Source organism: Cervus canadensis, chromosome 2 (genome assembly GCF_019320065.1).
Source record: "Cervus canadensis isolate Bull #8, Minnesota chromosome 2, ASM1932006v1, whole genome shotgun sequence".
Classification (NCBI taxonomy): domain Eukaryota; kingdom Metazoa; phylum Chordata; class Mammalia; order Artiodactyla; family Cervidae; genus Cervus; species Cervus canadensis.
In genome coordinates, this window is record NC_057387.1 from 100,266,922 (window position 1) to 100,292,165 (window position 25,244).

The 25,244-nt window shown below is 39.1% G+C and overlaps 1 protein-coding gene across 1 annotated transcript; it reads right to left on the reverse strand.

The window, feature by feature from the left end:
* Window positions 1-3,334: 3,334 nt before the first annotated feature.
* On the reverse strand, window positions 3,335-24,922 carry ZFP69B (ZFP69 zinc finger protein B). The gene is given in 6 exon segments (XM_043461759.1): window positions 3,335-4,991; window positions 4,994-5,272; window positions 9,449-9,559; window positions 9,819-9,945; window positions 20,170-20,255; window positions 24,805-24,922. Coding segments are annotated over 6 exon segments (1,587 nt in total). The 3' UTR covers window positions 3,335-4,125.
* Between the last annotated feature and the right edge of the window lie 322 nt (window positions 24,923-25,244).

Here is a 25,244-nt window from a genome sequence, read left to right on the forward strand (position 1 = left end):
CCCCGCCGCCGGCTCCGCCCATCGGGAGCAGCGAGAGTTCGCCCTGTCCAGGGAGGCAGGCGCTCCCGAAAATCCGGAACTTGGATTCCGCGGAGCGCGCCTGGGCACGCCGCCCCCACGACTGCCAGACCCTGGGCAGCGGCCACCCAGGGGGACCGCCCGCGTTTCCTGACAGCGGTCCCAAGAGACTAGGTAACCGGCCCAGCTCTTCCCCTGCGAAAGCGCTTTCTCTGTCCTTCATTCATTTATTCAACTATCTTCTGAATCCCTAGGTCTTTTCACACATTGTTACAGGCTCTGGGGAAATACCAGTTATCAAAACTCAGTCCCTGCTTTCTTGGATCTTAATTCTGGGAAAATTAAATAGATAATAATAATAATGTAGAAAGGTAATGTTCTCTGCCACCCCAGTGAATTGCCCACCATCAAGGCATCAGCCACTGCAGACCTCACGAATGGTGTACCCTGAGGTGAATTCAGGATGGAGACAAACAGGAAACCTTCTGCCCTCTGGCTGACTGTAGATAGTTAAGACACATATCTAAGGAATAATTTCAATGAGCAGGGCCTTTACCTTCTGCTATGACTTGTTATAGCAGATGTGAGAGTTGGACTGTGAAGAAAGCTGAGCGCCGAAGAATTGATGCTTTTGAACTGTGGTGTTGGAGGAGACTCTTGAGAGTCCCTTGGACTGCAAGGAGATCCAACCAGTCCATCCTAAAGGAGATCAGTCCTGGGTGTTCACTGGAAGGACTGATGCTGAAGCTGAAACTCCAATACTTTGGCCACCTCATGCGAAGAGTTGACTCATTGGAAAAGACCCTGATGCTGGGAGGGATTGGGGGCAGGAGGAGAAGGGGACGACAGAGGATGAGATGGTTGGATGGCATCACCGACCCGATGGACATGAGTTTGAGTAAACTCCGGGAGTTGGTGATGGACAGGGAGGCCTGGCATGCTGCAATTCATGGGGTCGCAAAGAGTCAGACATGACTGAGGGACTGAACTGAACTGATAACTTGTTAATGACTTGTTTATGACTTTTAATCTAGTCATCACTGAAAAGATTGTTTCCTGTATTTTGAGTTACTTCCTGACCTCTTTCAGGTACTGCGTCTGGTGTGCCTGATTCCGGAGCAACTTGTCCTTCTCCAGAGGATAAACTCTAGTCTCTTTTGGGATGAGGAAAGGTGGTAATGTAAACTCATGTTTACAAAATAAAGAGAAACTCACATAGTTAATCACCCCTAGTTAATTGCATTTTAAACAAATTAACTTAAAAAATAACCTGCTATCTTAAAAGTATGTCTGTTATGATTCACCATTCTTAAAAGCTTATAAATTCTGAACCATTTGTAAGCAAAAGAAGGAGGGACTTCCCTGGTGGTCTAGTGTCTAAGACTCTGCCCTCTCAGCGCAGGGGGCCCAGGTTTGATCCCTGGTCAGGGACCTAGATCCCACATGACACAACTAAAGAGTTTGTATTGCATAACTAAATATCCCGTGTGCCGCAACTAAGACCCGGCCAGCCAAACAAACAAATAAAAATAAATATTAAAAAAATAAAATAAAAATTTGTGTTAAAAAAAAGGAAACAAGAAGATTTCCTCACCTATAAAAGCTAGGTGAGAAAGCATAGGAATGGCCTTTCTCTATTGTCATAGATACCCAGTTCAATTCAGTTCAAATCAAAACAATTCAGCAAGTATTTATTGAGTCCCTACTGTATGCCAGGCACTTGTAATGCACCAGTGAACAAAACAGATCCCTGCTCCCATGGAGCTTACATTCTCCTAAGGGAAAATATGAGTAAATAATAAGCATAATATATGTGTAAATTATCAATATCTAGTATGTTATGTAAGATGTGATATGGACAAAGAAGGAACAGAAGACATTAAGGGAATTTGGGAATACAAAAGTTAGGGGGCAAGGGAAAGGTTGTAATATTAAGTAGCATGGTCAGAACAGGCTTCAGTGAAAAGGTAACATTTGAGCAAAAGTGAGGAAGGAAGGGTAGGATGTCTGAAGGAACAGCTAATGTAAAGGCCCAGTAGCAGGAATAGGCTATAGTTCAGAATGGAGGTCTTGGCTGGAGACATGAATTTGGCAGTTGATAACAACCATAAAATACCAACAGAGATGTTATTTTAAGCCAGGAGACCATGTAAGATCACTGAGACACAGACTGTAGATAGAGAAAAGTGATGGTTGTGCTTTTCACTAAAGGAAGCAATCAAAAAAACCCAAATTCTTGGGAAATCTAAGACCACAGAAACATGGAAGAACATATATAAGGTACAGTGAACACCTTCACTCTGTCCTTCTGCCCATCAAAGTCATACAGGACTTAAGAGTTAGAAGCCAGTTTTTTTCAGGTAAATATACTAATATAAAATATCTAGAGATAATGGAATATATTCTGTATTAACAGCTTTACTTTTGATAGTTCACACAATGTTCAGGCAGTTAAATTATTTGTTTTGAACTGCCATTTAAGAGTAAGAAGCTGAACTTGACCAATCTCCACTGATGTTTGAAAGGATGAAGTATTTATAAAGACAGTGAAGTACTATGAATCAATTCCTCCACTTCCCCTCTCACACGTCCCTGCCTCAATTTGGCCCCTGCAGTCACCGTCTCCCTGGTCCTCTTTGGTGGGTCCCTAAATGTGTTTTTCTAAGAGCTGTTTCAAAGACCTTCTCACTCAAAAGACAACACATTTTTAAATTTAATGTCATACAATTGGCAATTGGAAAGTAAAAGACAATTAAAATGGCATCCACCAATCTTAATATATCTATCTTCAAAAGACATCAATATGTATTAGGAATTATGGTCTAATTTTCTTAGGTATAATAATGGCATTGCAGTTAAGTCTTAAAAGAGTGGTGGTTATCTTTTAGAGATACATCCCAAAGCACTTGTGGATGGATAAAAAAAAAAAAAGCATCATTATGAACTAAAGTCTACATAAATATCTCCATAAATAATTCCTAGGCTTCCACAACAGCATTACAATTGTGATTTTAAAAAACCTTTTTGCAACAAAATACCAAAGGGATTGATAAGGAAATAAGACTTTTGGCATAGATATAATTGAACATACAAATATGACATTAAATGGTAGTCTAGTGTCAGTATTAATCATTATACATATATTCATTTTACATAGTGGAATGGGCAAATTACAATCCTTGGGCTAAATGCAAACCAACACTTGTGTTTTAAATAAAGTTGATTGGAGCAGAGTTATAGCAATTCATTCATGTCAGTGGTTCCCAACTAGGAATTATCTTGCCCTCCCCAGGTCTGGGGAAATTTCTGGTTGTCACAGTGGAAGGGGGAACTACTGGCATTCAGTGGCCAGGGATGCTGCTAAACATCCTACAAAGCAGGACAGCCACCCACAACAAAGTATCCCAAAACATTAGCAGTGCCATGGATGAGATACCCATATATTGTCTCTGGATGCTCCTGCACTAAAATGATAGAGTTGAGTAGTTCTGACAGAGGTCATATGGCCTACAACACCTAACATGTTTATTATGTGGCCCTTTACAGAAAACATTTGCCAACTTCTCTCTAGGAAACCCCAATGTATGTGCCTCATGTTTAGCTGGTTACCTATTAAGTCTAGAAAACTCTCTTTAACATTATTTCTTCTAGAATGAGACAATTGACATTTTTATTTCTACCTCTTCTAGCCATATAAAGGGCTATAGTAAAAGGTTGTATTTTATTCTGATTCATTAAAGGGATATTTAAATCTGTGACTCTTAAAATCAATCACAGATCACTGGCTTGTCATGATGATTTCACTGGCCCACAGTGAAATGAGAAAAATAAAGACAAATTTGGGAGATTTTCATAAAACTAATTTAATGTAAAAGACTGTTTTCTATAATTATAGTCTTCCTATATTTTAAAATAATAAAATGCCCTTTCTTTTCCAAAGCAATGCTAATAATAGGTAGGTTGTTTTTTTAACACAGCAAAATTAGTAATTGTAACATTGGGTCAAACCGTTAAAAAAAATATTCGTTCTTGAAATCTGAAAGTCAGAAAATCACAAATTTAGAGGCTTTTGCTCCAATTGGGGGATTCTTTGATGTTGAACATATTTCACACATCATTGCTGAAGGTATTTCTTAAATGTGTTTTGCAGTGTCGAATAAGTGATGAACTACAGCTGAAGGCTTTTCCACATTCATTACAATCATATGGTTTTTCTCCACTATGAATTCTCTGATGTTTAGCAAAGGATGAATCATGCCTAAAGGCTTTCCTGCAATGACTGCATTCATAAGGTTTCACTCCAGTATGGACTCTCTGATGGACAGAAAGATGTGTTCTCTGGCTAAAGGCTTTTCCACATTCCTTACATTTATATGGTCTTTCCCCAGTATGAGTTCTCTGGTATTGAGTTAGGTATATGCTGTGGCTGAAAGTTTTACTGCATACACTACAAATATAGGGTTTCACACCAGTATGAATAATCTCATGTTGCCTGAGGTGTCTAATCTGGAAAAATGCTTTTCCACAGTCTTTGCATGTAAAAGGTTTCTCTCTGACATGAGTTCTCAGATGCTGGATCAGTCCAATGTTCTGGCTAAATGCTTTCTCACATACACCACATTCATAGGGCTTCTCCCCGGTATGAATTCTGACATGTTGAGTAAGAGATGATGGATGTCTGAAGGTTTTCCCACATTCCTTACACTCATAGGGTTTCTCACCAGTATGGATTCTCTGATGTGGAATAAGGGATGAGCTTTGGCTAAAGGCTTTTCCACATTCTTTACATCTGAAAGGTTTCTCTCCAGTATGAATTCTCATGTGTTCTATAAGGTGAATGAGCTGTTTGAAGATTTTTTCACATATATTACATTCAAAGATTTTCATTCTTGTATAATTCCTTGAATGATTAATCAAATCTAAATTGCATCTATTTTTCTTGCCAGATATGTCATATCTATGGTGTCTTTTTTTGGAGGGCCTACTGGTCCTATAACTTTTGAGCTCATATTAATATTTTTCTCAAATTTGTTAGATTCTTGGCCCCTCTCCTGAGTAAGCCTTTTCTTGTGGATCAAGGGTATTTGTCTCTCACCCATTCCTTGGTTCTCCTGGTGGTTTTCTAACTTGTGACATTTGGAGATTCTTCCCAATGTGGAAATCAAGGTGCTTCCTCTCATGAACCTTTCCATCATCAGGCCATGGTGTAATTCTTCCCATGAAATGTCATTCTTTAAAGTTGTCTCTTTGGTTTCTGTTTCATCCTCCAAGTATGAAAGAAATCCAAAAATATAAATAACCCATATTCACTGCACTTCAAAAATAAATGGCCACAGTGCAAAGAGAAGGGGAAAATAATATATACTAGGTACAGGAGGGCTGAATAGTCTTCAAATAGGATTCTGCCACCTAGAGAGCTAATATGAAAATAACAAAGTGGTCAAAGCAAGGAAGCTGTTAAAAGAATATGAGATAGGACGTCCCTGGTGATCAAGTGGTTAAGAATCTGCCTTGCAGTGCAGGGCATATGGGTTTGATACCTGGTCAGAGAACTAAGATCCCATATACCACCAGGCAACTGAGCCCACATTCAGAGATCGTGTGCTACTACTAGAGTCCATGCATCAGAACAAAAGATCGCTCATGATGCAACAAAGATCCTGCATGCTGCAACTAAGAACTGACACAGTCAAATAAATAAATGAAGCTCTGAGGAGCTATACAAAATGAAAGACTTTTTAAAAAATGTATGTGAAAGTGACTTTGAAAACTGGGAGGAGTTCATCTATGAGAACTGCAAGAGGAAATGGACTAAGAAGAAAACATCACTATAAGGGCAAATATCAAGAGATAAGACAGGAAGATAAGAATTTTAACACGATATCTCAACCTCCTATTTCTATGACAAAATTTTATTTACTTAAAAAATTTAAGTACCTCATTCATTTTGCATGCTCAAATAAAATGTTAAATAATACAGAAATGCATTCACTAAAAAAAGATAGCCTCTGTCAATTTCATCTCCATTTCCTTTATTCTCTTAGGATTATGGAATGAATCTGTTCAGATGTTCAGACATTTCTCAATAATATATATATGTAAATATGTGCATTTGTGTATATATGGTCATAAATATAATTCTGTGTTTTTTTAAACTATATCTCATGCCCCCCTCTATGTCTATACATTTAGATTTATCTTATTCTTTATAATAACTGCATTCCACTTAGTGAAATATGACAGCTGCTCAGTCATGTCCGACTCTTTGCGACCCCATGGACTATACAGTCCATGGAATTCTCCAGGCCCGAATATTGGAATGGGTAGCCTTTCCCTTCTCCAGGGGATCTTCCCAACCCAGGGATCGAACCCAGGTCTCCTGCATTGCAGGTGGATTCTTTACCAGCTGAGTCACAAGGGAAGTCCAAGAATACTGGAGTGGGTAGCCTATCCCTTCTCCAGTGGATCTTCCTGACACAGGAATTGAACCAGGGTCTCCTGCATTGTAGGCAGATTCTTTACCAACTGAGCTATGAGGAAAGCCCACATTCCACTTATAGATATATTTCTTTGACTTTTCTCTACTGAAAAATATTTAGGTAATCTCCATTTTTTCCCTTTATCTTTTATATATAAATTTGTGTATACTTCTGTCAGTGTTTCATAGGATTTACTAAAAAGAAATTATTAGGTTATGGGTATATGTGCTATTGGTGAATATGTGTGCCTTTCACTGGATTTTTATCTATCTTCATAATATTGTCTATATAAGAGTTGAAAAATGGTTTCTTAATTTGTGACAAAATATTATGTACACTGTAAAATCTTAACAGATAGAGAATATATATTCTATCCATAGTACACATAACACAGCATTTTCAGATGTGATTTTTATAAATCAGATGAGGGAGTCTCCTGGATTTTTACTCTCTACTTCTATCCAACTATTCTGGACTCTGTCATCCTAAAGCATCAATAGTTTCTGTTCACAGCAAACTTATTCTGCAGGATGTCTAAGTTCATTTTAGTCAAAGCACATACAAAGTACTTGGTAATAGCAGGATAAATTTTGGACTGGACCCAAAAAGCAAATAGAGGTGTTTGGATTACTTATTATAGGGGATAAGGAGTCACTTAACTTTTCTTTTTAGGGTAAAAACAAGAAAAATGAGATATTTTGAGTGGTCCAATCTGGCAGTAACATTCAAAGGATTCAGAAAGAGAAAATAAGATATCCAGAAATGCAGCTAGAAATTATAGTAATTGGCATGGGATGATGGGGACCTGGCTTAACAATACATCAACAGAGATGTAGAAGTGGACTGAGTAGATAAAACCAAAGAAGAAAACATGGAGGATGGGGGGAAAACAAAGTAGAAAGCATGATACATTCTTGCTGATACAGTGATTTCTAGTCTTAGAGGCTGAAAGGACAGGAGGAGTCAGGATGAGAACTTAGTTTGGGAGAGAGATGAGTGCTTCCAATTTTGGATGTACCGGGCTTGAAGTAACAACAGTGTATTTATATAGAGATGTTCCAAACACCAGGGAGGTGAGGGAATAGAGTTCACATGAACATGTATGACACAAACGAAGATATGGAGAATACAGACGTCAAAGGGATCGTTGAGAACATGACAATGCATCTGTGGGAGTTTGTGCAGAAACAGGACAGCAGTGAAAGAGAGAGGCTCCTCGGGGACTGTGGCAGAGACTGTTAGCTGTTCACTGAAACATCTTATTTTTGGACACACAACTGTACTATACTTCCCAATCTTCCCTGAATTTGAGTGAAGTAACATTAAGTGAATGAGAGTGAAAAGTGATGTGAGCCATTCCAGTTTGGCCCATAAAAACCTCCCAAAGGAACCCCTCTGTGCTTTTCCTCTGTGCTGTGCTGTGCTTAGTCGCTCAGCCGTGTCTGACTCTGCAACCCCATGGACTGTAGCCCGCCAGGCTCCTCTGTCCGTGGGGATTCTCCAGGCAAGAATACTGGAGAGGGTTGCCATGCCCTCCTTGTGCTTTTCCGCTACTGCTGGCCAAACTTAGACCATGAGGAGGCCCTCAAGAATGATGGAACTACCATGTGGAAGGAATCTCTGTCCCTGAATGCAAGGTGGTCAAGAACTGTCCACTGAACTAGCCAACTCCCCCAGATCAATATATGAGCAAGAAAGCCCTATTCAGTTTGAGCCAAACTTTAGAGTCTATATGCTATAGTAGGTTAGGCTAGACTAACACAGGCATAAGTGATACACCTGCATTAAGAAGGAGATTGATGAGAAGCATGGAAGAATCAATAAGAGAGACAGAAGAGACAAAAATTATTAAACTAGCTGATGAAAGAAAACAATAACCCGAAGGTGGTGAGGTCTATATAACCTAATGCTTCCCTATAGGAAAGCTCCATAAGAACGCAAACTGTCTGATTCATGTCAATGTATGACAAAACCCACTGCAATGTTGTGAAGTAATTAGCCTCCAACTAATAAAAATAAATGAAAAAAAAAAAAAAGAATGCAAACCGTGGAGGGCAGAATGATTAGAATTCAAACACTGATTCCACCTAATAGTGGCTAAATGATCATGGACAGATTTCTTAACCTAAGTACCTTCTTTATCTCATTTGTAATATGGGGTTAAAGTCAGTATAGGACTCATAGAAACCAGCTTGGAAAACAGTGTCATTTTTACTACTCTTAGAAGTCAAAGAAGACTATGAAAAGCCATTGGATTTGCTAAGAAGGAATTCTGTGATGATTTCTCAGAGTCATGTATTATCTGAAATAAAGGTTAAATTACACAAGTCAAAAAGAGAATCAAAATTGAAGGGCTAATCATAGAATATAGGAAAAAATTTTAAATGGAATCAGAGAAAGTCATGATAAAATGACTTAAGAATCTAGTGAAGGGTGCTGATTTTTGGGGGGTGTTTGTCTTTTGTTGTGCTTCTTTTGTTTGGTTGGTTGGTTGGTTGATTTTTTGGCTGCACTGCAGCATGAGGGATCCTACTTCCCTAACAAGGATTGAACCCATGCTCCCTGCAGTGGAAACACAAAGTCTTCACAGAGTCTTAAGCACTGGATTACCAGGGAAGTACCAAGAGCACTGTTTTAAATGAAGAGAGATCCATGGATATCTGAATGTACATGAGAAAGAAACTATGATCAGGGCAAGGTTTAGAATGCTGAAGAAAGCAAGAAAACCACAAAAGTCAGGTCAGAAGAAATGGTAAAGGCAGTTAACCCTGAAGAGAAAGGCATCTCTTTTCCTCTGACTCCAGAGAAACTAATGAGAAGAAGCAAGTGTAGGAAAGCAGGGACAGAGTGGTAATCGAGTTTTTTGTGGGTCTCACCCAGGTGACTGCAGCCTTCCCCACAGCCTGGAGAAGCCTTTAAGCTGAACTCTCTGGAAAACATAAGGGCTCCACCTGCCTTGCTCTTACCTGGACCTGGACCTCCTGAAACCTCTCTCTCCATCAGCCATGGCTCTTCTCCTTTCTCTAACTGGGAAATCACACCAGGTTTGGAAAGCTGATATCCTGCTCACAAGAAGAAAAAACTGCATGTGCTGAGATCAGAGAGGTATCCCAAGAATTTACAGACAGTGCTCTGTTAGTCAGGCCTTCTGCAGGGTAAAGTAGAAAGATCACCAAAGACCACAGCAATTCTGACTTGCTGTTCAAACAGAACTAGAAATTTCTAACACAGAACCCAAAGCCCAAGCAGAGCAGTTCAGTTAGAAATAAAGATTCTTATTCCAGTAGGCAGGTTCTAGTTACAAACGGAATCCACCCTTACCCACTGAGACCAGGTTTCCATAGTTCTCCAGCATCACCTCCCGATACAGATGCCAGTGAGCAGGGACCAAATGCCCCCACTCCTCCTGGGTGAAGTCCACAATTATGTCCTTGAAGGTCAATGGTTCCTAGAACATCAAATATATTTCTTTTTAGCCTGAATCAGGAAGTTGTTCTAACTTTATCTATATGCTAAGAGATTGTAGCCAAGTTTTCCTGGACACCCTCTTTTTTTTTTTTTTTTTTTTTAAGCAAATCTATCACAGAGGTGGAAAAAGAGCCCTCAGCAGAGAGTCTCCTCAGGTCAGATAGGTCTATGTCAATCTGTATGAGAAAGCCTGCCACACGTGGGAACCCATCTTGTCAGGGGATGTTCAACTTTAAGGAATCCAATATGTTGCACTTTTCTTCCTTTGTGTGCCATTTCTCAAGGATTCTCTGTTCTTTATCAGTTCCGATTCCAGGAATGAGTAGAGCTGCACGCAGTTCTCAGGACTGAAATCATGGGAAAGGGTACCAGCTTGGATTCCTTTCAGTAACTCCCTTCAGTGACTTCAGCGTCAGCAAACTTGTATGTATTAGACTATCCATTTTGTTACAACTGATGAAATTTCATTCTTTGTAATAGCTGAGTAATCATTTTACTAAAGATATATAAGCCTGCATTTCTGCTAATAAAATACCCTTGCTCCACTAGAGACCTGGGTCCCCCACGTCCTTCTTTCTGTCTTCATTCTCATTGGAGCATGGAAACCTACCAAGCTCACTTTCTCACCCGGGCTTTCAAGACCTCCTTGAAAGGACTCCCTGTGCCTTCGTGAGTGGTACAAGTCCCATGTATGGGCTTTACTGGTTTTCCACGTAACCTGAGAGATACTGCTCTCTCTTTTTCTCACTTTCTTTTCATCAACTCCAGTCTACAAGGTCCCAGTCTGTAAAGACCAACAAGTGGCACCCGAACAGGGACCTGGAATTCATGGTATTCAGGACAGAGTGACTGGAACCTACTGAGATCAGGTAAGTGCGGGGTTATGGGACAAATGGCTGGAAAGCCCCACCGTTTTTCTACTTTACTTCATTATTTATTTAAAGTTCAAAGACTTTCAGTTTCATGTCAGCAAATAGAGGCTTATCTCCAAATGATGGAAAACTATCTTGACTGTAATAACTGTAGTCATCTCATTCTTGCTGTTTGCTTTTTATATCTGTAACTATATAATGAATTTTATATGTAAGAGGTTTGAGGCATTTAAGTTACAAATGATTATTCAGGCTCCTATGATAGCCACAGGCTCTTCCAACTATTACTTGGGGCCCCTAGATCAAAGATCCTCAATATGAGGATAAAGAAAATATATTGCCTCAACAATTTAGGGTCTACACCCCTTTCCAACAGGAAATAGTTACAGAATGATTTCTCCACCCCTTTCCCTGACAACCATATTCTCCTAAAAGCAGGAGGAAATGAAAGAATTAAAGCTTAAGCAGACAGTCCAAGGCCCTATAAAGAGGAAGCAAACATTCTCACTCATGCTTTCCTTAAGCCTTGTACAACTATGTCTCTTGCCAGAGAACTGACCTTTCTTTAGGTCCAAAACTAATGATTACACAGCACAATGTCTTACTCATTGAAATGCTTTTCTTAGGCTCTATGATAATGATTATAATTATAACAAATCTTACCTGGGAACTTGTATCTCAAGACTTGTACCCCTGATTGCACAGCAACAATATATCTTGCCCAGAGACGTTTTCTGGAACCTGTTCTCCCTGGCTAATATTGTGCCAAAGTTATCTCCAGATATATGTCTTGGGAAAGGGTCTAATAGAACTCTTACAACATTGAGGTATTCTTTTTACCTATTCTCAACAGCTAGTTGAGAAATATATAAGGTCCCACTTAAACTACTGAGACAAATACTCTTTCTACCCCATTCTGGTATCTATATCAGAAGCTTTCTCTGATCTGTCACTTTATACAAAGCTCTCAATGACTGAAACCTATCTTTGTTCCCAGAATTAACTCTCCTTCAGAGACTACTAATCTGACAGAATCATTCACCATAAGCTATCATCTTGGGGGCTCATCAAACAATTAAAAGAAGTTACCCTTGAAGCTTGAGATCAAATTACTCCTCAAGGAGAACCTAAAGACAGCTACACTAAGATATTACAAGGGCCTAATAAAGCCTATGCTGATTTTCTAGCTAGACTAGAAACTGCTATTTCCCATAGTGTAACTGGAGAAGAAACCAAAATACATCTAGAAAAACTGCTTGCATATGAGAATGCAAATCAAAAATGTCAAAGGGCTATCACTCCAATACCTGAGACCAGGACTGTTATTGATTACTTGAAGGCTTGCCGCAATGTAGGGTCTGAGACACAGAAAATACAAATGTTAGCTGAAACAATGGCTGCTGCTTTTAAAAAGGGAAATGAAGGCTATTTTGCATTTGGAGATAAGACCCATTTAAAAAAAAGGTTGCCCTAAGAAACATGCAAAAAAAAATTAAAATTAATAAAAAATTAAAACTAATAAAAAATTTCCCAAAATCTACCCTCACTGTCATAAAGAGATACATTGGGCCAAAGACTGTCAATCTATATATGATATTGAGAGAAAACTTATTTTGAAAAACTTCAAACAGGGGACTCCCCAGGTCTCCTTCAAAGAAAAACAGGGACAAACTCCATCTTTTCCCTCAAACAATTCCTTCTAGAATACCTACTGGACTTTTTGGACCCCTACCTCCACAAACCTTCGGCCTTTTACTTGGCCGATCTAGCTTGACTTCTAAGAAAATTACTGTTCACCCTGAAATAACTGATTCAGATTATAAGAGCGAAATTCAGATTATCATGTCATCTCAGATACTATGACAATTCAAAAAGAGAGACAAAATTGCCCAATTACTTCTTTTACCTTATATTTCTATTAACTCCTCTAATGATATACAGATAAATAAATTAAGAAATACAGATCAAAAACAGTCCTTATGGACATCATTGGTATCTGAATATGCCCAACCAAATATAAATATCAAAATTAATGATAAAAGATTTTCTAATCTCCTCGATACTGAATCCAATATCACTATCATTTCCAAACACTTATGGTCTAAATCTTGGCCTATACAGAAAATTTCTTACGAAGTTACAGAAATTTCTCAAACCAAAATACAAGAAGTCTATCAAAACATTCAAATTTATCCTTGTGATAGACCAGAAGGCCAGCCTACAACATTACAACCTTATGTGATAAAGACACCCCTTAATCTAATAGAAAGGTATTTACTTATACTATGACAAACTCAAATATACATTCCACATTTTTCCTAGGGGCCACTGCTAATTTAACAAACAAAACAATTATTAAAATAACTTAAAATTATGACAAACCTATTTGGACAGAGCAGTGGCCCCTTACAAAAGAGAAATTACAGGCTGCTAAAGAACTTATAGATACACAATTAGAATTAAAACATATTGAGAAATCTTATTCCCCTTGGAACTCTCCCATTTTTGTTATAAAAAAGAAATCTGGCAATTGGCATCTCTTAACAGACCTTTAAAAAGTTAATACATCTATGAAACCTATGGGTGCATTACAACCAGGAATCCCATCACCTACTACTATTCCATACTACTACTATTCCATATTATTATTATAGATTTACAAAATTGCTTTTTTACTATACCTTTACACCCTCTAGCCTGAGAGAAATTTGCTTTCTCTCTTCCTTATCCTAATCACACCAGGCCCCATAAACGATACCAATGGACTATATTACCTCAAGAAATGATGAATTCTCCTACCATATGTCAATATTATGTAGCCAAAGCCCTGAAACCTATAAGAAAAAAATTTCCTGACTTTCTTGTTATTCATTATATAGATGGTATATTATTTTCAGCTCCATCTGTTTTAGAAACTCAACACATGTTTAATATAACTCAACAATGCTTAAAAGACTCTGGACTAATTATTACCCCTAAAAAAATCTAAACCTCTATACCTTACCATTACTTAGGGTTTATTATTAATAGACAACACATTACTCCTCAACTAACACAGATTCGTACTGATAAATTATCAACCTTAAATAATTTTTGAAAACTTTTAGATGATATAAATTGGATTAGATCTTCTTTAGACATTGCTAATTATCAACTGACTAATTTATTTAATACTTTGAAAGGAGATCCCAATTTAAATAGCCCTCGTTCACTTTCACAAGAGACAAGAAAAACTCTATTTAATACAAAATAAATTGCAAAAGCAATTTCTTACATGTATTAGACTCGATTTACCTCTAAAATTATTTATACTCCCCTCTCTTCATTCCCCCACAGGACTTCTTGCCCAACTAAAACACCGAATAAAATGGATCTATACCCATTTTAGAGGGACAAAATCACTTACACCCTATCTTGATTTAATTGCTTTAATTGTTATCAATGAAAGAAATAAAACTAAGACATTAATTGGCTCTGATCCTCATAAAATTGTTATACCTATTAATAAATCTCAATTCAAGAACACATTACAAACTTCTATTGATTTCCAAATAGTGTTTCTGGAATATTTTGGAGAAATTTCATTTCATTATCCTTCTAACAAGCTCTAGAATTTCTTCAAAAATACTGAATTTATTATCTCCCACATCATCAGCTCACAACCTATACCTCAAGCTGATGTTTTCTATATAGACGGGACCAAAAATGCCAAAGTCTCATTCTGGTCTCTTAAAAAATATAAAAATTTTTATACTAAATTTCATTCTGCTCAACAAAACAAATTATATGCTCTCATTCAAGTTATTTACTTACATCCTTACCCCATTAATATAGGCTCTGATTCCTTATATTCAGTTTTTGCATTAAAAAATATAAAAACCTCTACTATAAATTCCAACCAACCTGTTATTCAACAACTTTTTTTTGAACTACAATCTATTATTAGAAAACACACTTCTCTCATTTATATCACTCATATTCAAACACATTCCTGCCTTCCCGGCCCTATGACTCATGGTAATGAACAAGCTAATAAATTTGTTTCTTTTGCTACTCCCAAAGAACAACATGCTTTATTACACAATAATACTGGCTCCTTACAGCAAATATAGAAAATTCCAAACCACCAAGCGAAAAAATTCATTAATAATTGCTCTACTTGTAAACCCTTACATCTTCAACCCATTACATAAGATATCAATCTTTGAAGATTACAACCCAATGAATTAGGACAAATGGATGTGACTCATTGCCCTGAACTCTCTCCATCTTTTTTCTTACGTATCTGTATCAACACAAACTCTTCTCTTATCTGGGACACACCTCTTCAAGGTGAAACTGCATAACATGTTATAACTCATCTATTAACTTGTTTTGCTATAATAGAAACTCCTAGTTCTATAAAAATAGAAAATGGCCCTGCCTATATTTCTAAACACTTCAAACAATTTTTACAATCATTTTCTATTAAACATGTTACAAATATTCCTTATAATCCACAAGCACAAGGTATAATCAAACAAACACATCACACACTGAAACTACTAATAAAAAAATTTAAAAAGGGAGAATACACAGGAACACTACTGTCTTCCTTATCTAAGACAGACTTTACTAGATTCCAACATAAGCTATTCTCTAAACCTATAACTATTGTTAATACAGCTTTATTTGCTTTAAATTTTTTAAACTTACCACAAGGAGATATTTTGACAAAAGCAGAAAAACATTTCGAGGCATTGAAGGATACCTCCCTTCCTCTGCCCATTTGGTATCAGATGGGTTAACTAAACAATGAAAATCTGGAAAATTAATATCACAGAGAAAGAGGTATACTTCTATTTCTCCAGATGGATCCAACGAAGTCAGTTGGCTCCTTTGGAAGATCCAGCCCTGGGGAACCACCGACATTCAAGATAGAGAGGAAAAAGCTAAATCCCTGGGAAGAGGAAGTTCCAACACAAGCCATGGTGGCTTTAGAGATTTCCAAAAAATGCTGCACTCAACATCATCTACCTCATGATCTCCCTACTTGGGGACAGATAAAAACCCTTACTAATCAAGCTGAAAATCTGGCTTCTCAAGAGGGAATGCCTTGGAATCCACAAAATATTTTTGTTGCTATGCTTGCTTTGCTTGCTTTTGCTTCCCCCACTCAGGCTGACTTGATTAATTATACTTATTGGGCTTATATACCTAACCCCCCTTTTATCTCAGGTTATAATATGGACAGACATAAGACCAATTGTACCCACTAATGACTCAGTATATATGCCTCCTCCTTAGAGCCTGGAGGGGCCCTCATGCCCTGAGGAAGAAGAGAGACTAATTAATATTTCTCTAGGTTATGAAATCCTTCCTTTATACATGGGCCCAACAGAATTATACATAAATGTTAGCCAACAAACTTGGGCTTTCGTCCTGCCTCCAAAAAAAGACTATCGGACATTGCTTGGATTATTTACTGCCCTTTCTTTTTATGAGAACCATGTCAACACTACTGAAACTCTAGGGAAAGGACAAAAAACATTATGTAAAGGGTTTACTTATAAAAACTTTAAATATACTCCTGTTCATTGGGACAGATATCAAACCAAATCAGGAAAATTAATGTTTGTGGCCAATTATACCATTGTTGATTGGGGACCCCATGGTATATGGTTATCTGACTGTTCAGATGATATTAACAGTACTGTATGTCGTTATACTACTCAAGTAACATGGACGACTACCAATACTACGATGAAACATTACTATGACAAAGGACTTCTTGGTGGCAGAGGTGGGATGGCACCTCCTCGCCCTCAAATCATCCTCAATAAACAGATTGGACCTAAACAATGAGACATTTGGAAATTTGCCATGAACACCGAAGAACTTGTAACTTCGACTGGATATTTCACAGAGACTGGTCATGGTTCTAGTCATTATTCCTTTCATTATAATCATTCATACAAGCTTGTGTTCCCCTTCCTTTTGCTGTAGCTATAAGAAACTTACAATTTAATGAGACTTTACATTCTGTAACTTGTATAAATTGCAAACTATATACTTGTCTTAACTCCTCCATGTCTATAAAAAATGAATCCCTTCTGATTCTTCGATCTCGATGTAATATGGTTGCCAATAGATCTCCAATGACCCTGAGAGGAAGGTCCCATGACCAGACTTGCTTCCCGGTTACTTACTAAATTACTCTGACGATCTAAACAATTCACTGGATGGCTAATTCTTGGCATTTTGGGATTAATAGCCATTTACACTACTGCTGCTGTCGCCAGCATTGCTTTACAAACCTCAATTCAAACACACAATTTTATCCAAAATTGGACTAAAGATGCTCATACTATGTGGACCACTCAGGCTCAGATAAATGAGGAAGTTCAAGATGAAATATAGGAAATAAAAATAGCCCTCCAATGGGTCAGAGATCAATTAATAGATTTACAAAAACAAGCTATACTAAAATGTGATTGAAATTCTACTCAATTTTGTATTACCCCTGTTTGGTTCAACTATAGTGCTTACAATTGGAAACAAATCAAATTTCATTTGCAAGACTTACATGATAATGCTTCCTTAAATGTACAATTATTACAAAAAAATCTTTAAAGCCTTCTCTAAGAGTCTACCCTCTTCCAACAATCTAGAAACCTTAGCTGAACAGCTAGGTGATCAATTATCCAGGCTAGACCCTCGAAGATGGTTGCAAAGCATTATACATAGTATTGGATCTGGAATTGTAATGCTAATAATTGTCCTAATGGTTATATGCATATTATACCAATGCCTTTCAACTAAAATTGTTCAAACTAAACCAACTCATTTGGTCAGGACCTTTTTCACTAAAGTATCTACAGTTACCCCCAATTATGAAAAAATTAAAAAGGGGGGAATTGTCAGGGGACGTTCAACTTTAAAGAATCCGATATGTTGCACTTTTCTTCCTTTGTGTGCCATTTCTCAAGGATTCTCTGTTCCTTATCAGTTCCTATTCTGGGAACGAGTAGAGCTGCACGCAGTTCTCAGGACTGAGATCATGGGAAAGGGTACCAGCTTGGATTCCTTTCAGTAACTCCCTTCAGTGACTCTTTTCAGCATCAGCGACCTTGTTATATATTAGACTATCCATTTTGTTACAACTGATGAAATTTCATTCTTTGTAATAGCTGAGTAATCATTTTACTAAAGATATATAAGCCTGCATTTCTGCTAATAAAATACCTTTGCTCCACTAGAGACCTGGGTCCCCCACGTCCTTCTTTCTGTCTTCATTCTCATCGGAGCGTGGAAACCTACTGAGCTCACTTTCTCACCCGGGCTTTCAAGACCTCCTTGAGAGGGCGCCCTGTGCCTTCGTGAGCGGTTCAAGTCCTGTGTATGGGCTTTATTGGTTTTCCACATAACCCAAGAGATACTGCTGTCTCTCTCTTTTTCTCTTTTTCTTTTCGTCGACTCAGATCCACCAGGTCCCAGTCTGTAAAGAAGACCAACACCATCTCCGATGTGAGAAAGGCTAGAAGGAGATCTCCTTGTCATTCAGCCTTCATCAGCTCCCACAGACACTCTTTTGAAAACCATTTGGCTGATTCTCTGATGGAGGTTACAAAACAATGCAGGGAGCGGGTAAGTTGTCTCTTCCAACTCGCAGTTTGGCTGAAGGCAAAACACTCATGAACTGTATTAGAGAAGGTCATAGAACAGTATATAGTAATTTAAGGACAATAAAAATCAGGAATATTTGAGAAAGGGGAGAGTCCAAATGGAGGTTAAGGCCACAAGACAAGACAGGGACCCTGGTTGGGCTGAAAGAACTGGTTATAAATGAGAACATTTCTTCATGGGTAAGACCCTTAGCTAGGGATTTCCATTAGTAAGAAAAGTATGCGAGAATAGCACATTTTTGGAGGGAGCATGAATTGTGGCTTGTAAGGAAGATTCCTTGACCAAAGCGGACACTCTATTGGGAAGTACTAGGGTCTGCTGTGAACAACCTACACAAATAGCCATTTGAGGTTTTTTTGTTTGTTTGTTTTTTTAAATATTACCAAATGGGGAAAGAACTCAGAAGCCAGAAGGCTGAAATAATAACAAATTCCTTAAGTATATAGAATATTTTAATGCTTTTTATGGATCATAAATAACTCTGGAATGTATTTCAGCCCTATGAGGCCAACACTAGCATCTACATTTAACCAATGAGAAAACTGAATTTGAGCAAAGTTAAAGACTTGGTGTTAGTCACTCAGTCGTGTCTGATTCTTTGTGACCCCATGAATTGTAGCCCACCAGGCTCCTCTGTCTGTGGAATTCTCCAGGCAAGAATACTGGAGTAGGTGGCCATTTCCTTCTCTAGGGGATCTTCCCAACCCAGTGATTGAACCCATGTCTCCTATATTGGCAGGCAGATTCTCCTACATTGGTCTGAGCCATCAGGAAAGCCCCAAAGACATGAGACTAAACCCTATACCATGCGATTTTGGAAGCTAAGATCTCTCCACTTTAAAACTCTCCTGTTCTCTAATATCTCCTTCTACACTGGTATTCTAATTCTCTAACTCTCTAACTCTCTTGAGTTTCCCTGTGCTTCTGGCGTTTGGTTGTAAAGAACTTGGCCTGCTGCCAGTACCACTGGATTTCTAATGAGCTAATGTATGACCCTTGGAAGCTTTCCTTCGTTTTCTGCTCAGTCTATTTCATTTGCAACCTTTATGACCTGTCAGCAGCTTCTCTACTCCTCTTTTCATCTACAATTCTGCTCCTGGACATGACCAAAGATCCTCTCTCAAAGGTCTTTAAGGAAGTGCATGCATCTCCAAGAATATCAGAACCTCGCTCTGTTCATTTTAAAATGTTGCTTAAAATGTTTTACAATGCTTGTCTTTCCCCTGGATGACATCATGTGAATTTTAAGAGCAAGAATTACAGGGAGCTCCTTGGTAGCATAGTGGTTAGGATTCCGGGCTTTCACTGCTGTGGCCCCAGGTTCAATCCCTGGTCATGGAACTGAGATCCTGCAATCTGTGTGGCATGGCCAAAAAAAGAATTACTTTATGTACTTTTTCCACATACATACACACACACACACACACACACACACAACACATGATTTTTAAATTTGTTGGATAAATGGCTAGAGGTTTGTTAGAAACAAGAGGGTTCTTCAGGAAGGTTACTACTGGTGGCGAAATTACCTGTAAAATAAATCCATGCAGGCTGATTTCAAACAGGCTAAGAAAATACAATCCAGGAAGTCAACCTAAAGAAAATCAAAGTCCAGGGCTCTTAAATGAGAAACAATTTCATGAAAGTGACAGGAAACTCCGACCCACCTGGGATTCTGCTGTCAGGGACCCAGAAGTCACTTCATCCTCAAAACTTTTTTCCTGGGTCTCATCAGCATCCTGAGATAGCCGAGCTGGGAAATGAAAAGAGCTACGAAGTTTGCACCTCTCCAAATCCCCCTAAATAGGAAAACTTCCTGCAAACCTGCTGAATACAGCCCCTCTCTCAATACATTCACAAAGAGGGACATTCAGAGCCACTCAAGAGCAGATTGGAGCCTCCTACTGGGAGGATCTTCAGTGCATTGATTACGGGATTAATGTTTCCCAATGACCAGTGCTGGTCCAAAAGCACAGACCTACCTCAAAAATCCTCAAACATTCCCCACTACAAGAAAGAAAAATCCAAACACTTTATCATATCATAGACTTCAAGATCCTCCACAAACAGTCCAAAGCTATTCCTCCAAGTATTTCTTGCCTCTAAACACTAGACACACCTACCACATAATCCACTCTTTGAACATACCTAGATATTAATAGCACCCAGCTCAGAACTTTCCCCCAAGGCCTACAGAGTGAAAAACTGAGGTATCCTTCCAGATCAGTTCAAGTGAAGTTTTCTCAGATCCCCTTAATGAGAAAAAAACTTCCTCTCCCCTGTATTCCTCCAAAGCTTGGTTTTTCTCTCTATTCTGGTATCTCAGGCTGCCTCCTATTATATTTATTTATTTATTTTTTTTTTTTTTTTTTGAGTTTGAAAATTGTAATTTATTGATGAAAGTGAAGTCGCTCAGTTCTGACTCTTTGAGATACCCCATGGACACCAGGCTCCTCCGTCCATGGGATTTTCTAGGCAAGGGTACTGGAGTGGGTTGCCGTTTCCTTCTCCTATATTTATTTTTATAATTATATCTTTCAATTGAGTATTAGTATGAGTATATGTGTAGAAACTTTATCTGGTTCACTTTTTCCCATCTGCTAGTTAAGTATAACACCCTGCCAGGCTACTAGAATTCAAGAAATACTGGCTGAATTTGACATGCTAAAAATATGGGGCTTCAGTGGTGGCTCAGTGGTAAAGAATCCGCCTGCTAATGCAAGGGACATGAGTTTGATCCCTGGTCTGGGAAGATTCCACATGCCACAGAGCAACTAAGCCCATATGCCACAACTACTGAGCCCAGCTCTGCTGAAACTGTTGAAGCGCCTAGAACTTGTGCTCTGCAACAAGAGAAGTCCCTACAATGAGAAGCCTGCACACCCCATCTAGAGAGTAGGTAGCCCCCACTCACGGCACCTGGAGAACACCTGTATGCAGCAACAAAGACCCAGCACAGTCATAAACAAATAAATAAATCTTTTGTAAAAATATATGAACTAGGGAATCCCCTGGTAGTTCAGTGGTCAGGGCTCTGCACTTTCACTGCCAAGGGACAGGGTTAAATCCCTGGTCAGGTTAACTAAGATCCCACAAGATGCAAGCAAATGAAAAAAGCAAAACAACTTGTAATTAAAGCAGATGAGAGAGTAGGGCTAATGGCGACCTCCAAGAGGGTTCACGCCAAGGGGCACTTTCCAGGATTGCTGCTGTCAGTACTGCCGTCCCGCTGGAGAGCCACTTCTGACCCACGTCTCTACAGGAGACTGCCCAACACTAGCAGTGTTCCCTTGGAAGATGTAGATCTTAAGCATCACACCTTAGAATGGAGAGTTCATCCATTAGGAAAGACACCTCCAAAAACTCTCTGTAATATCCCTAGAAAGGCTCCTAAGAGGTATTGCTAACCAATCCTTGTGCTGCTACACTCCAGGGAATAGACTCCTGGAGTCACATGACTCACCTAAATAAAGCACCAGTAGTAGAAATGCATATCATCTGGTGACCTAAAAGTAAGTATTTCCTAGAACTGAAGCAGACAATATCATGAGAGAGAGATGAGGCAGCTTTCCCAACATATCCAGACCAGGACTGTTGGAAGTTCGTCACTAAAGCTGTAATGATGACATAATGCTTCAGATAATCTCCAATGTCTATGATCTTGATAACATAAGCACTTTAGATAAAAAGTGTCTGAGTTCTCCCTCCTACCCCTTTGTTTTACTCAAATTGACCTTAATAGGTTTCCAATTTGTACACTTTCCCTCTGATGTAAGACACTACTCCGGAAAGAACTTTCTTGACATTGAGGGACAAAAGGACTGATGAAACTAGAAAACCTGGCTCTTGACTAACCAAGTTTCCAGAGGAAGATCTTGGTCAAAAGGAGGAAATGTAGAAATTAACAGAAACCTCAATTTAAAAAGGGCTTCCCCTGTGGCTCAGCTGGTAAAGAATCTGCCTGCAATGCAGGAAACCTGGGTTCGATCCCTGGGTTGGGAAGATCCCCTGGAGAAGGGAAAGGCTACCCACTCCAGTATTCTGGCCTAGAGAATTCAATGGACTGCATAGTCCATGGGGTTACAAAGAGTCAGACACAACCGAGTGACTCACTCACTCAATTAAATAAAATCGGGAGACCAGAAGAGGGAGCTCTCATACTCTGCAATGATAGCAGAGTCCAACAGGAAGAAGAGACTCCTCGTCTTTCATGGCAAGCATTCAGCCAGCGAAAAGCTACGCACTATTTTTAACTATAGCTCTCCCAACTTCCTTTTTCTCTATAAAAGTATTCTCCTATCCTTATCACTTGGGACTTGTACATGGTTCACAGTAGTTGCAGACCACAAATTGCAATTCTCTGCTGATTCTGAATAAACCCATCTTGGTTGGAGAAATTTTTTAAAAAGCACATGAATTACTGTCCTTGTATTTTTCCCTTAACTTTTTATCACGAATACTGAACACCCATATATCTTCCACCCACATTCAATAATCACTAACATTTGCCATATTTACTTCATTTATCTATATTTTTTTCTGAACCATTTCAGAGTTGCAGACATCACAGGACTTCCTTGGAGGTCCAGTGGTTAGGTCTCCACACTTTTCCACTGCAAGGGTGTGGATTCAATCCCTGGTGAGGGAACTAAGATTCCACATGCTGTCATGATACCTCCTCCCTGAATACTTCAAAGAATCTTCTCCTCCATAACCATAATACCATTTATCTCAGTTCAGAGAGTTAGTAATATCCATCCAAATATTCAGTAAATATTCAGATTTCCTCAACTGTTCCCAAACTATCTTTAATCCTGGATTTTTTTCCAAACCAGGAGCCAACCAAGGTTCACACACTCAAAGTGGCTGTTATTCAAAGCCTCTCTTACTTTTTTCATGACAGTGGCTTTTAAAACACTGGTGTCGTCTTACTGTATCCTCTTGGTTAGATTTATCTTACTTCTCCATCCCCTATATTTTCTTTAAACCAGAAGTTCAGCCTTTAAGTTTAATTTGGATCAAGTTAAACATTTTAGGAAGGGATATATTATGGGTGATACCATGTGCTTTATATTACATGACCCAGAAGGCACAAAATGTCAGGTCATCCCATCACTGGAACACTTGGTTAAGATAGTGACCACCAGATCTTGCCACTGGAAAAGTATGTTCTTTCCCTGACATTTAGCAAGTGATTTGTGGGGGGTTATAGCTCAGATGGTAAAGAATCTGCCTGCAATGCAGGAGACCCTGGTTCAATTCCTGGGTCAGGAAGGTCCACTGGAGAAGGGATAGGCTACCCACTCCAGTATTCTTGGGCTTCCCTTGTGGCTCAGCTGGTAAAGAATCCACCTGCAATGCGGGAGACCTGGGTTCGATCCCTGGGTTGGGAAGATCCCCTGGAGAAGGGAAAGGCTACCCACTCCATTATTCTGGCCTGGAGAATTCTATGGACTGTATAGTCCATGGGGTCACAAAGAGTCGGATATGACTGAGCAACTTTCATTTCATTTCATTTCATTTGCAGGGGTGACACTTTGACACCTTGTGAATATCCTATTCCCCATCAATCTTCTAATTATTTCATTTACAGTAAAATATCCCACCATTCCTTTCACATTCATTACTGGAAGGTATTTTCTGAAAAGGATTTAAAAAGCAAGGTCAACGCATCCTTCAATCCCCTAATAATGTATTTTCAAAGTAAGAAAATCAGTGTCTTAATCACTTCCAATGTTGACAGATGAGTTTTCTCCCCTCTTCCTCCTCTATTTTAAGTATCATCATGAATGTGTGGAATTTTACTTATTTAAGGTGTTACAATCAATCTGGATACTTAAAGTGTCCCCAGTTTGAACCGGGCTGTTGCATCCTTCAAACACAGGTCCATTAGTCTCTGAGCTCTTCCTTGCTATTTGAGCACAAGATACTCCAGTCTCACCTGGTACTTTCCCTCCTGCCTTCTACTTCTGACCTACATACCAAGCACCTGGACAGGTCATTTGTTTGATTCACATTTCCTCACTCTAAAGTATGGAAAATCAGGCAAGTTCTCCCAGCCTCACACACCCATAGGGAAGTTGAAAAGAAATAACATACAACAGTCATGACCCTAAAATACTGGCTTGGGGCTGAATTAACCACTACTACTTAGGAAAACCTTAGGCCAGGAGCAATAAAGAACTCCAGAGGCTTTTTACCCAACTGCTTCCCCAAGAGATGCTTCTGCTCAGATGTCTACATTCCTTCCCACTCTGGAGGATGGTGCTCTTCCTCCCTCCCACCCAGCAGTCCAGTCTTACCTTCCTCTTTAAACATCTCAGTCATGTCCTCCCACAGGGGCACGGACTTCTTTGGATGGTGCAGCTTCACCCAGGTGCTGGCCTCGGTGGGCAAGGTGATCAGGAGTCACTGTAGCATGCTGACTTCAGCACTCCTTTCTGGGGAGCTCTGGCTCCACCCACAGGGCAGAGTCCTGACTGGGCTTCTCCACTTTCTGATGAGGAAACCGCCAGAGTCTCTGACAGGAGGCTTTACAACTGCACAAATGTCCTCCACTCTCAGGAACCTGGGGAACAAACAGCACCAAAATCCGGAGTCTGGACAGTTTTACTCTCTAGACTCTCAAGGAATACCTCCCATCCTTGCCTCCATCTGTCTCCTCAGCAGGCAGCTGGAGGCTCCAAGTATTTATTCCCAATCACCATGATGGGCAAAAAATATCAGTGTCAGTAAAAGGATC